The 17,207-nt window shown below is 48.3% G+C and overlaps 1 protein-coding gene across 1 annotated transcript in view; it reads right to left on the bottom strand.

The window, feature by feature from the left end:
* Positions 1–1,037: 1,037 nt before the first annotated feature.
* LOC128719339 (mucin-19-like) overlaps positions 1,038–17,207 on the bottom strand; it is a 42,073-nt gene continuing 25,903 nt past the window's right edge. The window contains exons 5-10 of the mRNA XM_053812963.1: positions 11,679–16,144; positions 3,921–5,966; positions 3,320–3,706; positions 3,113–3,204; positions 1,504–1,841; positions 1,038–1,272 (exon numbers count right to left, since the gene is read on the bottom strand). Of these exons, the coding sequence (XP_053668938.1) occupies positions 1,038–1,272; positions 1,504–1,841; positions 3,113–3,204; positions 3,320–3,706; positions 3,921–5,966; positions 11,679–16,144 (7,564 nt within the window). The remainder of the gene's footprint in view (positions 1,273–1,503; positions 1,842–3,112; positions 3,205–3,319; positions 3,707–3,920; positions 5,967–11,678; positions 16,145–17,207) is intronic.

Here is a 17,207-nt window from a genome sequence, read left to right as displayed (position 1 = left end):
CTGAGAATTCGATTGCTGTGAAGCGTATGCGTTTAGGGTGAACCTCAATTATAACTTAGTTTTTAATAAAGTGTCCACCCTCCATCATTAGCGCCTGGCTGGTTTTCGTTGCCGTTAGCTAATGGACCAATGCCGCGCTGTCCACGTTGAAGGGCAAGTATCGGGTAGAAGAAGTAGATGCCGATTGAAGCTACATCATGGTGTGGAAGTAGAAAAACAAGACGAAATATGGTTTGAAGCGGCATTTTAAAATTATCAATTTCAAGGAATACATGCAATCGTGTACAACCGTGTGTTGTTTTACGTATTGTTCATGCTTGGGAGAAGAAAGAAATTCTACTCGCTGATTCCTTCTTAGGTTGTGTTAAAACACTTTGGTCAAAACAGAGCAACTTCATTCAGCCTTTTTCAAGTTCGGCGAATATCGGGTCCGTCAAAGTCTGCCAAACCATCACTCCGACCTTACTGACGCACGCATCAACGTCATCACTCCGCCTGAGTTTGGGGCTACCAAACCTTCGTGTGGTCGACCTAAAAGTACTTCACATGCTAGGTTGTCCGGTGTCATTCTGATGACATGACCACCCCTGTATAATAGGGAACTCGCATTATACAGCTGGAAAAGACTGTTTTTAACTCTTGGAAAAGATTCCAAATTCTATCCTTTGAAGATTTTGATGCTTAAGGTAAGACTCACCTGTTAATCGCTTACTTCAATGAACGATGTGCATGATATGCGCCAGTAGCTACAACAAAAACGTATATAGACAAATGCTCATATACCGGGCGAGAATTACATTTTAATTTTGTGTTTTTATTCGCTAAAATGCACTATATCTTACACTAAAAACAAAACGTGTGAGAGAGTCCATTGCTGAAGAGGATTGTTGTCAACTGTTTGTTAATGGAGAAGATGGGCCACCACATTGCTGTACGAGACGCTTTGTAGTTGCTTACACCTGTCCTGAGAATTGTCATCGCCAAACGTAGAACCTGTCCTTCGCTATCATTGGCATACCATCTTCAATGCCTACGCCTTACGAAAAGTAAGGCTGTGTGCGGGTATAGCATACGTGATGTCTGCGTGTGAGGTCCCTTTCGCTCATGGTCGGTACCCTTGGTTTTATCTCTGGAGCGATCGCATTACCCATGACCGACAGACAGTCAGTTGCTATGGGCGATCCTGTTGGATGTTGCTGCTGCTGCTGGCTGTCAAGTGACATGCGTCTAGGATGTGGTTGTTGTTGCTGCTGATGGCCGTAGTAGACATTGCTAGTAAGAAGGATTGGAACAAAAGAAAGAAAAAACACTCAATTTAGACGAACATCTCGAAAAACGTAATCTTGAAACGAACACATTAATATCTGCGTGCAACAGCCGAAAATGTCGTGCGCATTTGTTTAGGCTTATGCAAATCAAAGCTTGCAATTTCGAGCAAATGAAGAACCAATTAGTGAGGGTGATCTTAGAATCATGAACAGAAAACGCGTAGGATGAAATTACCCATAGTCTTCTAGATGGTATGACGGTTCGGTTTGGTGAAAGCGCTGCGATGGATGTTGCTGTTGCGACACTAGTGAAGGGGAGGATGATGAGAGGAACTTTCCACCGCTCCCATTTTGCAATGTGGGATGGAGTACTTGTGCGGAAGGCTGAGGAAGCAGCTGATTGCGGGGCGGTGGTCGACCACCGCGCCCCGTTGCCATCGGTGGCACACGCGAGGACATGTGATGTTGCTGCTGCTGCTGTCCAGTGTTTGCCGCCTGATGCTGGTGTGACAGCTGATGGTAGCTGTTCGCGATGGTTCGGGTTGCGGACGCCACGACACTACATTCCACCGTCTTAAGCCGCAAACGGACCCGGAACGCAACGTTACGATGGAATGACAACGAGAATGGAAACAGGTAAGATATGAGAGATGATGGCTTTGCCTGTGACGTTGTGTGCCGGTAAGATCTCTTTACGGCGTTCACATGCACGAGGCGAGCAAAAGCAGCGTCGAGCAGTTCCGACAGATGGATGTGGTTTCGCGAAGGTAGTAAAATGGTTGGCAAAAATAAATAAAAAAAAAACATCAATGGGTTCAAACAACGCCACAAGTGCGAAACACGCATTACGAAATTGATCGTCGAATATAGCACAACAACGAAGCTATGTCGAAGTGCTTTGCAGTGGCTAAAATGAATCGATGAATAATCCTTCTAGAGGATCCTTGAAATTAAGTAAGACATCCACACGATCTAAACAAACGCTTGAATTCTACCACTTGTCCGGGATGCGAAGCACGGAAATGTTCTATTCAAACGAACAGACAACGGTCAGAATGTATGTATGATGAGGAACGGAAACAATTCCGAATACATCCATGCACTATCGATGTGTGACCGAATGAATGAGCCGGATGAATGAATAGTATTGTCGCAGATGATTGTTATCGAATGATAGGCTTGGAGCAATACAGCAGTCTAAATTATTCACAACGAAACAAAACACGACATACACATGGAAGGACAAGGCACATACGAACCGGTTGATTCCGTCGACCGGTCAAACATACACAGAAGCTACATGACGACGCTTACAACAATGCAAAAGCGAGAATGAACGGAAACATTACACAGAGTTGGAAGGAAACATAGAGTTTAGTATGAAAGAATTGGCCATTTGGCTTTACCTAACCAACCTCTAGGGAAGCTGTCCATTGGTGGTGTGGTTCGTTCTGCTACGGGGCTACGCAAAGAGGCCGACGGGACTAATACATTCCAAAAACAGAAGAGGGCACAGTGCAAGAATAAGGCTTTTGCCAACCATAAGGCGAGCGGTACGTGCTGTTCATACCATATACGGCCGTAGCATAAGGGAATGCATGAGAAGAATTCATTCTAACGTCAAGATAAGTTCGGTTCATTGTGCCGTCCTGTAAAGCTACACTTTAGTAGTGCCCACAGTAGACAACCGGAAGTGGTTCATTACTTCCAACGCAACAACACACGCAAAAACAAACACACTAAGTAGCCGAAAGTTGGCGACTCCGCTGTCGGTGGTGAGGAATTTGCTGCGTTTTGCGCGCCTGTGTCACTACTACTGCAGTCGGAGTGACGCGTTCGGGTACCTTGATCGCTTTCCTCGCCGTTGGTCTTGCCAGAATGTTGTGCGATGTGCCAACATTCGGAAGACGATAATCCTTGTTTGTGGTACCAGCAGCTAACGGTGGACGCATTGAGGGGGAAAAAGCAGATATGATAGAACAGATAGATTAGGCTCTGGAGGAAGGTGAATCTTAGACGAAAGGCGAATATCTTAAGAACTCGCACAGTACCTGTTCCATCGGAGCGTGTTAGGTTACGTCTCGGATTAAGGGTACCCGGTGCCTGGGATGAGGATGTTGGAGGTAAGGCGCCTGCCCGGGAAGTACTTCTACTAGCGCCGAGATAACCAACCCCGTCAAGATGATCACCATCCGCAAACTGATGTGTTTGCCGATTCCGTCCAGCGCCAGTCGTCAGCGTAGAGGGTCCGTTTGAGTTGGTGTAGCTCCCGGTGGGTGTGTGGGGCGCATGACTTAAACTACCAGTAGCTGCCGAGCTAGTCAAAGCCGATTTGCTTCCACTTCCAGCACCGGCTGCACCCTTGGGGAAGCTAAGTCTCATCTCCACATCCGGTGCCATCTCAGGGTTGTAGTTTCCAGCGACCGTCACCGTCCAGCCTGTGGGGCAAACGAACGGATAAGAAGGATGAAGAAGCATATAAGTAAGAAAGGAAGCTGAAGTTCCTGTTCGGTAGGGCGGTAGTATTATAAGCAGTAGTATTTAGTATGCAGACACCTTAACCGACAGCCCATGGAATCCGTGGGAGAGAAGAGTCACGCAGTCGTTGCTAAATGATCGTAGACGTAAAAAGGGGAAGGTGAGTTTGTGTACCTTGGTTGGAGCTTGACTGTGAGATGCCACTGATGATGTTCGATGTTGTCGTGCCGGCCGTGGAACCTATCGTGCCAACACCACCACCACCTCCTCCACCACTTGTTCCCGTCTTCAACGGACTCAACTCACTGCAGCTGCCCACCGACGCCATAACTTCATCATCTTCCGCTAGCTGGTTCCCGTCACCCTGCCCCAGTTGCTGTGATCCCCTAGTGGCTCCTTTGCGCCACTTACTGCCCCACCGGCTAGCGCTTACCAGCTTCTGAATGGCCAGCTGCGACAGGTTGCGTTCGCTATTCGTCTTCCAGCGGGTGGCCGCCGTTGGTGGTTGCGAGGATTGTAATGATTGTTGCTGCTGCTGCAGGTTCGGCCGCTTAAACGGACTTACGTTTGGACTGCTGTCCGCTGTTGAGTTGCCCTCGGACGTGTCGGAACTGCTCGCTTCGTTATCGTAACCGTGCGTTTCAGCCGATCCAACCGCCACCAGTATCGGTTCGTCTGCGACAGCGCTCACGGCAGGGCGGGTGCGACATGCGTAGTCCTGCGGTAAGCTTAGACCGATCTGGCGTTCCTTCTCCTTCCGATTGTTAACCTCCTTGGCTGTCTTGGGTAACACCCGTATCGGCGCCCGCAGCTCATTCTTGATCTCCTTTTGCACCGACTGCACGACGGTGCTGGCACGGGTCAGATTGTTCGTGTACTTGGGTCGATTTAGTACGCCACCCGGTTCGGTTGCCTTTTTACGTGCCATCTTTGGAGTTGCTGCTCCGGGCACTGGTGGCAGTGGCTTTTGTGGTCCTTCTTCACTTCCAGCCACCGTAGTTGATGTTGCGGTGGTTGAGCTTTTAGCAGTGGACCGTTTACCTGTTTTGTCCGAGTAGACATCCGAGGAAGGTTTCGGGTGTTTTGTTCTAGCCGGTACATCAACCTTCTTAGACGGGGCGTCCTCGCGAGATGGAACATTCGCTTCGGACATTGCCTTACCATCCTTTCCGGTTGGGCGTGCGAGTGAACTCTTGCGCACGGGAACTGCTATCTCGTGCAGTGAAGGTGTCGGCGTTAACTCTGTGATCGGTGTCTGGGGAGACGGTGGAACCGGCGACGTCTGTATGTTCGGAGGTGTTGGCGGCGCTGGGAAACTACGGGTTGGAGATTGGCCAAGTTTTGCCCGACAGTAGAAACACCCGTCCGTGATCGATTTCATGCTGCCACCATGGGCGTGCAGTTCCGGATTACAGAAGCAACAGGAGGAGCATGTCGTATCGGACGTTTTTGGAGGAGCATCTGAACCGGCACCGAAACTGGTGGTACGTTGCCGATGCCACGAGCCCGTACTCGAACGGGCCAACTCTTCCAGCGAGTCCGCCGTTGAGAGTGGGGCCGTGTGCGGACACAGGGCGGTTGTTTCCGTGGTAAAGAATTCACCCCCATCGCCACCAGTCAGTGGCGTCCGGTGTATGGACGTTTCGTAGTACTCGATCTTCGACTGGATCACCTTACAATCGCCCGTTTGGAACACCTGCCAGGCATTTTCCTCGCGTATCTGGTGCTGAAACGGTGGCGCTGGTAACCGATGATGATGATGATGGTGATGCTGATACGACACAACATCACCCGCCGTTTCTTTGCCATTTCGCTGCTTTTCGCCAATCGGTTGTCGGCCGCTTTCGACTACCGTTTCGCAACACCGTACCGCCGACGAGGGCAGTGAAGGAAACGAGGGTCCGGAGAGCGGAGTAAGCTTGGTATTCAAGCTGTCCGTTACGAATGAATCTGCCGTGGAGGAGAGGTGACGTGCGTCCCGGATGTCATCGTTTGCGTCGCGAGCGGGACCATCATCAGCACCGAAAGCGATACCATCACCGTGGGAGGAATTAGAAACGACGTGCGATTGGGCGGTTACTCGGGCCCGATCGTGTACGATCGCCTCCGGCACACAGTTGCCGATGGTGATCGTCCTTACTACACTTCTACCGATGTGCGGTGGGCTACGGGAAGGGGCTTGCTCTAGTGCGCCGCGCGGCACGATGTGGAGTCTTGTGTCTGAAATGCATACGGATGGAGTGGAGGGCATAGTAGGAGTGTAGGGTGCGTGTATTTACACAGTTGTTGGGTAGTTGTGCGCCCCGTTCAAGCGATATTTCATAGCGCATGGATTGATGGATGATTTGCTGTGGTTTACACGGAATGTATCATTTAATTCAGTAAGGATCAAGCGAACACGCGATGTTACAAACAAAATGTTGCTTTTTAGACAGCATTTCTGTACACAAACTATTGGTTCTTATTTTTTTAGTAAAACAAATTGAAATTTGCAACAAAACGCACCTCCGAGTGAAAACCCTTGGAGGTATACTTTCTAAATCAATACAACAAATGGAATGTTTTAATTTTAATTTGCTTCAGTACTTCATTAAGTTGAAGTCATTCGACCTGCCGTAATCGGCCGTCTATATTGGGTGATATTCAATAAGATAACGGCTTATCATGACTATGTTCAATGTACATGTTTTGTTTCGAGTTTCGCGCGTTTTATGCCGCAAATTTTTTTATTAAAATTATTTCTACAGCCTAATATTAAACATAAACATCTGATTCCACACGAAAGGTTCTAACTAGCAAAGCGAAACCACGCAGCCAAATGTACATAACGCTTTTTTTTTGCACATGCTATTGAGCTAATCCATCCACTACGTTCTACAGCAAACTAATCCTGCAAAAGAAACATAAAACAAAATGAAAACCAGTAAAACACAACGGGGGCTGTTTGGGGGAGGTGGAGATACACACGCAAACGCACACAATTTATGCAATGTGCTGTGATGCCTTACATTTGCGATTCGTAGGGAAGGAAACACACCAGTGCAGTGCAACTAATTGTGCTAACAACACAAACATAACATGCTCAAGCAGCAACCAGCGGGGAAGAACCACAGCATTTCATTCGCTATCACACAGCACGGTTAGGATTAAAGTTGATAATGAAGTTGTGCGAGGTAAAGTTTGTCGGGTGTTATTGGAACAAACCGCGGCCAGCACTACACGATCAGCAGTTCGTTCACAATGTAGCAAAATCGAAACAGAAACATGCCGGCGTACTGGGCGATGCGTGCAAGGCAGGTCGTTAGTCCTGTGTCAGGGTGGAGAAAAACGGAAATACAAAATACAAATAATAAGGGAAAATAATACGAAGGAAGGAAAAAATAAAGTACATACATAACAAGCGAGAAAAATAGCAGAAATCCTGTACGCAATTCGAGTAATCGTATTCAGTTTATCATCTTTTACCAAAACGAAACTGTGCTACAAAAGTTCAACACTACTTAAAGAAGGTTTTTCATACTCCGTTTTGTAATATAAAATAATTTCTAATTTGCAGTTCAGTACAACAAATGTACAATAATGATGCAAGTAAACATATCATTAAACACAGTGTTGGGTAAATCTGATTCAGATTCATCGATCGGAATACATCTTTAACCGTTAATTTGGGCAAATGTAACGACATTTCGAGGATCTGGTGAGAATTTTCAGTTCCCCCAAAAGCGGCTGTTTTGTGTGTAAAAAGCGCTTCATCGCTCATCGTCCATCAGATTGATTCAAAAATCTGATTGGCCGCTCATCGACGTCGTCACTTACGTTTGCTAGTGCTTCCGAAGAACGTCTACGCGGTTTATTCTGACGGGCAGAAGACCCAAAGATCCTGTGACAATGAACTTAGCAACCATAGCACGAATAATCTTCGCGGTAGGCGCATCCTGGCCACGATATTTTGCTCTGAAAGCGCGCTCCGTCAGCGTAGCAAAAGACTGGTTTTCGAAATACATTTTAACAATTTCAGTACGTTTTTCTGGTATGAAGTAATTTATGATCAAAATTGTACTTGAAAGACGTTTCTAGTACATTAAAAAACGTGACCATCTGTTAGAGGGTGGGCAAGTTATTTGATTAAAAAAAACCTTCGTATACCTCTATATGGTACACCCTGAATAAGGAGTAAAATATATGAAAAAAAATGCGCAAACAACCAATACCACCAATTTTTTAAATGATTTATTTAGAAATTTAAGGTCCCACGAATCTATCAAAATGAATAAATCTTTAAGTAATCAATATCATCATCAATAGAATTCATAAATATTTTGATAACCGACACATGATGAATGTCTACAACAGTCTTCCGCTTGACCTTCTGAAGGCCAAACTTAAAAAGATTGGTTTCGGGGGTCGACTACTGGCTTGGTTGGAATCATATCTCAATGGTAGATCCTGTAGAGTTAAAGTGTTGTCCTGTTTTTCCGACTCCTTTTGTAGGCTCGCAAAACAAAGCGGTCCCTCAGGGGAGTGTCTTCAGTACACTATTATTTGTACTTGTTATTTGCCAACGACTGTGTGTATTCCTTCCGTCCGAATGATCATCTGCTCTATGCGGACGAACTCAAAATTTTGCTTTGTGTGATGAAGTCGTCAGTAGTTTATTATTTCCTTCAAATTTTCCTCATCAGCTTTTCCATTTGGTGTCGTTACATCGGCCTTTTACTATGTCCCTATAATTGTTGTGTCACTTCGTTTGGAAGATCAATGAAGCTTCCGTTCATCTTCACCCTTCATGGCACAGTCATAAGTCGAGCAACTTCTGTAAAAGCACTCTCTTTCAATGTATACGTAGGCCACGTCGTTATAGCCAAGTCCAACAAATCCCTTGGTCTAATTGTTAGACTTTCCTCCGAACTCAAAGACCCTCTTTGCCTGAAGGCTTTTTTCTGTTGCTGGGTTCGATCCACCTTGGGCTATGTCGCCGTTGTCTGGTCTCCCAGTCAGGTTCGACTGTAATGACCAGGTTGGCTAGTGTGCAGTGGAGATCCACCCGAGAGATTGTCGTTTCCTTGCAGGTTATCAACTAGCTCTCCCATCTTATACCATACGTTATCGACCTCATGGATCAGACTCCATTTAAGATCGACATTGCCACTTCCGATCTTGCTTTATCGCTAATCTCTTTTCCCATAATCGGGATGTTCCTTCCCTTCTATCAGCCATCCCTCCCTACGCCCCATCCCGCTGTCTACACGACAGACCTCCCTTATACATCCCATCCCGCCATCGGGACAGCTTCAACAGCTCGTATCACCTGTTCGACTTTAGTGTCCCTGTGTCCCACTTTCGTTCACGTCTAGGCGAGTCCACGTCCTTACATCCTCATTAGTGTTCTGTGTAATCTGTTAACTTCCTTCTGTTTTTACTTCCCCATCTCCCTTAGCATATAAGTAGAACCTTGCGGCAGACAAATTAAATTGAAATCAATAAATAAATAAATGATTTCAATAACTCTTCACTGCCTCAAACTGGCTTCTCAAAACATTCATTAGACACAACACTCATATATGGACTTCTACATATCCAACTACATCATCCAACTGAACTAATAACAACTAAAATAGTGAAAGCTCTCACGTACCACTAACCCTGACTAGCTTGACTGCTAATTATCAATCAAATCATGCTTAAGTATACAAAACAACAACATGACCCTCAAATTCTGGAAGGGCCAGTGGCGCGTCAACTTGAACGACCTCAAGCAACAATAAGTTGTTTTTGGAATGGAAATGACCATTCAGGAATGGCTCTCTCTCTGTGGTTAGACCTTCGAGAGCTCAAGGGCTCGATAAGCTTAGGTGTCGATGACGCCTGTTTCATTTGCGATCGAAAAGGACGACAAACAATAAACGAGTTAACATCCTTGAGTTAAGTCTTTATTAGAAGACATTAGCCCATTGGTCAAATTCATGGCCTATGGCGTTTCTCTGACGGTTTTGATATTCGTTCCACAATGGAAAAATCCGTCTTTTTCAAGCATTGATTTTCTGTCCAAACGTTTCACCACCCGAAAAACCCCGTGGAATATCACTTCCAGGGCAATGTGGGGAATACAAAATGGAACTTTGGTTGGACTGGTTGGTAGGATAACTATTCGATTAGAGCTTCTGACCACGGCGCTGTGTGGTTCCTTCGCTTGGAACGGACCGTACAGGGAACGGACCGGTAACAAAGTGTACGACCGTCTGGTTCGGACGTTGGCTCGTGCTTAAAGACAAACAAACGCAACATAGCAAAAGGCAAATGGTGAGCTACTGTACCGATTCTGACGCGTACGTCCATCTGTTTCATTTCGCTTCGCCTCTCGTTCGGGCAGCTCATTTTGTGTCAAGGATTTGCTGTGGATTCCACGTGGCCCAATTATGTTGGACATACCGAGCACATGAGCGTACTGCTGCCAACCAAAGCAAATGTTGGTTTTCGTTGACAAACGTTAAGTAAGACTTTGTCCAGAGTTGTTTAGTCTAACAACTGGAGGAAAAAATCTCAACAATGAAAGAAGCGACCGGAAAATTGACTCCCACACCATGCATGCAATGAGTTTATATACCGCCCGGTGAAAACTACAGAGTTTGTACACTTTTACTACCAGCAAGTCAGCGACAAAGGGGCAACAGGAGAAAGAAATTAGAAAGCTGCTTTACGGCACAAATCCCACCACGACAGAAAAGGACGTTCTCTTCGCAGCGGATCGAAAATATTCGGTCAAGCTGACAAACAATTCGTTGCGATTACAAATGAAGCATTTGCGTGCCGACGGTACACCCACCCGTTTTAAGCACTCGAAACGAATGTGGCAAGGTTCCGTTGGTTCTCGAAGGACGCTATTCACGGTAACGAAATCAAACTGCGACATTGTTGAAATGTTGCGGTGTAAAAAGTGGGTTACGGAATGTTTATCATTACATTTCTACCTCCAATTAGCTTCTTCCATCCAGTTTCTCCACTCGGTTGGAAGGTATTGTGGATTAATGTTCCGTTTCTCTTGAAAAACGGACCATTATGCTTCATTATATCGAAACTACGTATTATCACCAACACAAATTCGCATCAGCATTTTCTTGGGGGCATAGAACCCATTCATCTTTATTAAAATACTGTCGTGTAAATCTCGAATAAATTCATAATAATCTTACGTTTCCTTTCAGTAGCGAACTTGAAATCATTATGGGTCAGTGAAAGGACTTGGTTGTCTGGTGTCTGGAGTCCTATTCCTATCACATTACTAATTCATTCTATCCAACCAAGTTTAACTGATATTTGGCCCACCTTCGGGGCCATCTTTGTCTAATTGATTATTGTAAATGCGTCATTTTAGAATACTATATGCTCCGCCATGCTTGGGCAGGCCCGCTGATGTATTGAGAACGGTGCCGGTCTTCACACGACAGGACCAGTCCAAAATCGCATTCAAACCAATCCTCCGTACATAAGGACTGATTATCCAGCTATGTTAAAAGTTAAAGAAAGCTAGAAATGGCAGGCCTTAGAGCTCTTGAGGTTTTTGTGCCAATAAGATATCCTCCTAAGTGGAAGAAGTGGTTTTATTGTAGGTTTTTTTTTATTCTAGCTCAGTTCTATTACCATTGTCGTCTGTCACAACTCATTCGTTTAGTAACCGTGTGTTTTGCATTAATAGTTTATGTAATTCTAAACGATAAATTGATACTAATAATACATCTTAAACTTCTGCAAACTATTCACAACACGTCTCGTGCAAAAAGGTGAACACACGGTTTAACAGAAGAGTCCGCAACAAAAAAAACACGTGCACATTCAACACGTTTGCACATGCATAGCTGTACACAGTTGTTTGTTTGAGTTCGAAAATCACAAAGATGCTAGATTAAACAGAGAATAGTAACGTTTGATAAATACCTTCATCATCCTGTCCATTGTGGACTGGGGTGGCCATGTCCTCGTGCTGGGTACTGAACCCGATCCATCCCTTCTCCTCGATCACATCACTCTGGATAGCCGCCTTGCCGCGGCTGGTCGTGATTGTGGTGTTGGTGTTGGTCGTGCTAGTTTTGCCAGCGCTGGTCATTACCGTAGCCGTGCCCTGTTTCTTAGTGCCGGCCACCGGCTGGCTTCGGGTTGGACTTTTCGCGGGCGACGATGCTACCGGTTGGCGCTTGGGCGAGGGACTCGGAACAACGAGTGTCGTTGCGGCGGGTGCCTCCAGCTCGTCCCGGTTCAATATCTGATGGTTTTCATCGAAACTGACGCGACGCGGCGAAGGATGAGGACCTTTCTTACGGCCACCACCACCGCCACCGGTGGACAGTTCCTCGGTGGAAGACTCGATCGAAACGCTGGACCGTTCTTCAGGGATTACCTCAAACTTTTGCGTGTAGCGTCCGCTCGCTGTGCGCCGTGGTGTCAAAAGGTTGTTATTGTTGCTGTTCGCGCTAGCGCCACTTCCACCACTGCTACTAGCTGTGGAGACCGACTTCTTGGATGTGGAAGCACCAGTTGGTCTGGATTTGGACGACGAACGGGATGCGTCCCGCAGAGCTTCCGGCGTTCGGACCAACTTCACGCCGACCTCTTCCGGATTGGTTAACGCCTCCAGCAACAGGTCGGCAATCATCCGGTCTACCTTGGGATTGCTGCCGGTCGAGAGTGGACTTCCGTCCCGCGAATGCGTACTGCGACGGTATTGTCCGAACCGGTAGATCGGAACAGGGATGCGTGATCGGTTTCTGCTCCCTGAATCGCCTCTGCCGCGCTCGTGACGACGGCCAGCACTGTGCACACGAGCGGGCCTTCCATGGGCTCCATGGCGATTTCGTGGTGCACTGTCTGCACACTCCACTATCTCCAGTATTTCGATGTGCTTATCGCCCTCCTGGATTTCTGTCTTCTGATAAACACGACGCGGACCACCTTCGATATCCGGCGTTAGATCCGCCTGAGGATACAGTGTCATCTGTTGTACATCCTTCAGCACCTGCTGCCGACGCCGTCCATCAGTGCTTGGTGGACCCTTTCCAGCACCTGTCCGGCTCGTACTCGTACGACCGGAACTACCAACCGCAGTCGAACCAGTAGACTGAGTTTGAGGTGTTTTCCCCAGGCGCTTATCGGCTGTCATACCCCATGGACTTTTGGCTGCAACTAACGGTGGAGCTGCTCCGCCTTTTCGTCCACCGGCACCGGTAGCGCTGGTCTGTATCTGCATGTTACCCTTCCCATCAATCTTGTACGATTCCAGCATGCCCAGCTCGGAGCGTAATGCAGATCCCGTGGCTGCCGGTCCGCCTCCAGCGCGCTTTTTCGGCTTCATCGCCCGGAAAGGTGTGGGGCCCGACGGTGTGGATGTGTCACGTATTACCGCCGTACTGGCACCACCGAACACACTCTTCTTGGCACCGGGTGGAATAAACTCCTTGCGGCTGATCGACTTGTCGATTGTGCTGATCACCTGTATTGCCGGTTCGCCGTAGAATCGCTTCTGTTCGATCATACGCATCATTTTGCGCTGCTTCTTGAGATTCTCCTGCTCCTGTTTCCACTTCATCAAGCGCCGCCGGTTGTTTAGCCGCTCTTTGATGCGTAGCGGCATCGTATCAGCTACGACCACACGCTCATCGATACGTAAGGCTGCCGTCGTTTCGGCATGGATCGGCACGAAGAACGCCTCACCCTTTTCGTGCCTTGGCGATCGGTCGGTTGAGCTTGTGGTCGACTCCACTACCTCAGCCTTTGCTTGTCTAGTCTTTCTGGTACGCGTCACAGACTCGGACATTAACTGCGGTGGTCCAAATCCATCCAAGCTATCCACCAGGCTGCTCGCATCTGAATCGTCGATCTCGTCCTCATCATCTTCGTCCCTTCCGCCAGCTCCATCAGCACCATCGACATCATCCTCCGCCGAATTGGTAGAGGACGGTTGAACTTCCATCGATTCTGTGCGAGGCATTGCGGAAAAGCGTGGAACTACCACTGACCCACGATCATACGTGGAGCCTGTGCCAATCTTGCCCAACACCAGTCCTTCCGGCTCTGACGCAATGTCCGTATTGTCGGACGGATCAGTTTCCAGCCCGTACGCAGGAAAATAGTATTTGCCGTTCAGATCTATCTCGGCCGCACCACCATTGATCGTAGTATCGATTGCTCGAGGTGATCTACTGCCGGATCTTAAAAAGAAACCATTCCCTTTCGAGCGATGCTTCTGCCGTCGATGACCACGCTCACCTGGGCCACTATCACTATTATTGTTTTGATTAGTATTATTACTATTCTTGTTGTTGTTGTTAGCAACGTCTTCCTCATTCTCCTTATCACATTCCACTCCCTCACCACCACTGAGTTTGGGTGAAAGTTTGCGCTTATCTGATTGCGGTGGAGAATTGCACACCACACCACCACCATCACCAATGTACTTTTCGGTAAGCTTTTGCTTCATAGTACCAGCCAAATGCGGTTCCGACGCGGGAAGTTGATTATTATTCTGGCGATCAGATTCCGTCGTCGTCTGTTTCGGTTCTTTCAACTGTGCACGGCGCTCACTGTAAACACCGAGTATCTCGGTCTCACCGTCACGGATATCCGTTGCCAGGACGAGTTCTTTAGCGTCAGCAAGATTGTTCAGATTTTCCAGCAGCAATCCGGAAATGTACTCATCCAATCGGGCACGTTCTGCGTCAGCAACACCGTTGGCCGTTTGGCCGTCAACCCCCGTATCACCGGCGTCCTCACTGGAATCCGAGTCTTCTGACAGAGCGGCACTTAGCGCAACGCTACTGTCCGCACTTGGACGACGTTTGCTGCTACCCAGCGGAAACTGTTGCCCTACTGCTGCCGATGCGGGAGATTCGACTGCTGCTGGAGCTCTTGCTGCTGTTGCTCCTGCAGCGCCATCAGCAGCCGGAGCACGTTCTCGAGGATAATCGCTAGCATCAGTACTACCAGGGCGGACAGAAGTAACTTCCCGAGCAGCCGTGCGATCACGCCCATCGCCATTCGCAGCAGCTAACCGTTCCTGCTGCAGGAACTCGCTTAAATCACTCTCGTTGTCCGGCCGGACGCGCGTTGCAGACGATACGCGGTACGATTGTGACGCTATCGATGAAAGCGAGCTACTGTGCGACGGATACTCGTCCTCGAGCTCGTCGTCAACGTCGCGATCGTTGACGTGGTTAACGGCCTCCCGCTCGTGTCCACCCTCAAGGACTGTTGTGGCCGCAGCCGAAACAGCTGCCAGAATGATCGGCTCCGATTCGCCAAGGTCGGCCGTTTGCGAGGAACACATGCGTCGTCGGTGCCGTTGCCGCCGGTCATCGACCGTGGCCGGATCGGAGGGTGCGGGAGAGACGGGAACCGGACTCTGGCCACCCGAAGCTTGCCCCGAACAGTCGATATCGCGGGAATGCGTACGCGAGAGCAACTTCTTGCTCGTACCGAAGCCACCGTTGTACTGACTTTCGAGCCTGGCGCACTCTAGGCACGAGGTCGTGTCGGTCGTACCAGTCGTCGTTGTCGTTGCCGTGGTAGCGCAACGACCACTACCGACGCTGCTGCCGCTACCACTGCTCCCCGGTCGGCCCGGTACCCGTTCCCCTAGCACGCTCTCGCTATCGTCCGCACGCGACGGACTCTGATGGCCTTCGACTGAGGCGACGATGCTTTCGACGCTGTAGATGCGGCGCGGCATTTGGCGCAACGGTGGCGACCAGCTACCGGAGCGTTCGTAGCGCCGCATCTCTCGGCTCCACATGCGCCGCAACAGCGTCGTCTTTCGCATGGAGAAGTCACCGTCCCGGTACGAAGGTACCAGGGGATAGTGCTGCTGATGACCGCCACCACAACTACCAGCAACACCAACACTAACACCACCAACAACACTACCATTGGCAAGGGGCCCGTTCGCACTGCTAGCGCTGCTGCAACTGAGAGAATTATTGTGGATAGATCGTAAACTACCTCCAGTCCCGGTGGCCACGGTCCGGCTTGACCCGATACCATTGCACAGCGGGCTGCTACACCGTCCGCCCGCCAGATTCCGATGCTTCAGCGCGGCCAGGTTCGGATCCGAACCGGTTGCGGTGAGTGTTCCCGCCTGTACCGTCCCCGTCAACCAGTCGTTCGTTCCACCGCCGCCACTTTCCACGCTACTGCTGCGACCGGTCATGGAACCGTGGTGTTCCCGGTGATGTCGCAAACCGAAGGACTTCCGGTGCGGTGGAGTCCGCGGACCACTGAACCGTCCGTTCGGTATTCCGCGGGCCGATACCGTGCCCGTGTGTTTGTTGACCACCACCTCGATCACATTGTGATTGGTGTCATGGTGCAGCCACAGCGGCTCATCATCTGTTTTCTGCTGTGCGAGTGTATGCCTGTGGTGATGGAAGCAGAAGAAAGGTTAAAAAAAAGCAGGATGGAAAGCGTTTCGAAGCGAGCATATAATATTTTGTAAACATATGATGAAGTGGTGTAAAGTAATTCTCCTACAGACTTAACTGAAAAGAAGTCACCTCTTTGAATAGTCCACTTTTTACTTACAACTATTCCAAACAACACTGTACATACCTTCACAACACATTCTTTTGCATCCATGTTATGCCTGGTAAAGGACCCTGGTTGCTGGAAAACTGTTGGCAGTAACAAACGAACGCCTCATTTCGTTCATCCCACTCCAAAAACCACCCGCACCGGAATCATAAGAGTTGGATCGATAAAATCCAAACCCCGCCAAGCAATTAAAAGCCACACACAAAAAAAAACCTGTATACGGCTAACCTTTTACCTGACCATTTCGAACCATTTGCTCAGCAACGCAGCGGAAGGTGATGGTGCCATGAGCATATGCGTTTGCCGTTTCTAAGCTTTTGATATACTTCGGTGCCAAAATTAGGCTAAGCGTCCGGATGGAGCGCTACAGTCGGCGGTAAGTTCTACACTCGTTCTCGCTCCTTTGCTCTCTCCCTCTCTTACACACTGGGGATAAGTGGTGCCAAAGACCCCAGTGGTGGTTCAGAACTTCCAGTGGCATAATTACAGCGTTTGTTGTTTTGCCTGCCTATATGCCGTATCAAAGGAGGGAAAACTTTTCGATGGTTGCCCTCGAAAAGTTGTCCGATTGGTGGTTCGATCGAAATGCGTAGTTTGCACAAGCCGCTTTTCTCGGAAGGTTAGAAAATGTAGTCTACCAGGATAGTAAGGGTGACCGGTGTTAGAAACTAGTTCCATACCAAGCGGTGTTTATTTTTATCATTTTAGTCAAATAGTGAACGGTTCGCGCAATATTATTTATATCTCAGGAATCGAAACTTGTGTCAATAGCAAATCGGTTAAAATTCATAATGAAAGTTTTGTTTTCCTCCACAAAAACAGGGAAACAAGGCTGAGATCAATTATCCATCACCTGATGAACGCCAGTGTATTCGACTCGATCAATTA

This window comes from Anopheles marshallii, chromosome 2 (assembly GCF_943734725.1).
Source record: "Anopheles marshallii chromosome 2, idAnoMarsDA_429_01, whole genome shotgun sequence".
Lineage (NCBI taxonomy): Eukaryota > Metazoa > Arthropoda > Insecta > Diptera > Culicidae > Anopheles > Anopheles marshallii.
Note: the sequence above shows the minus strand (reverse complement) of the source record. Positions and strands in the feature narration are given on the sequence as shown.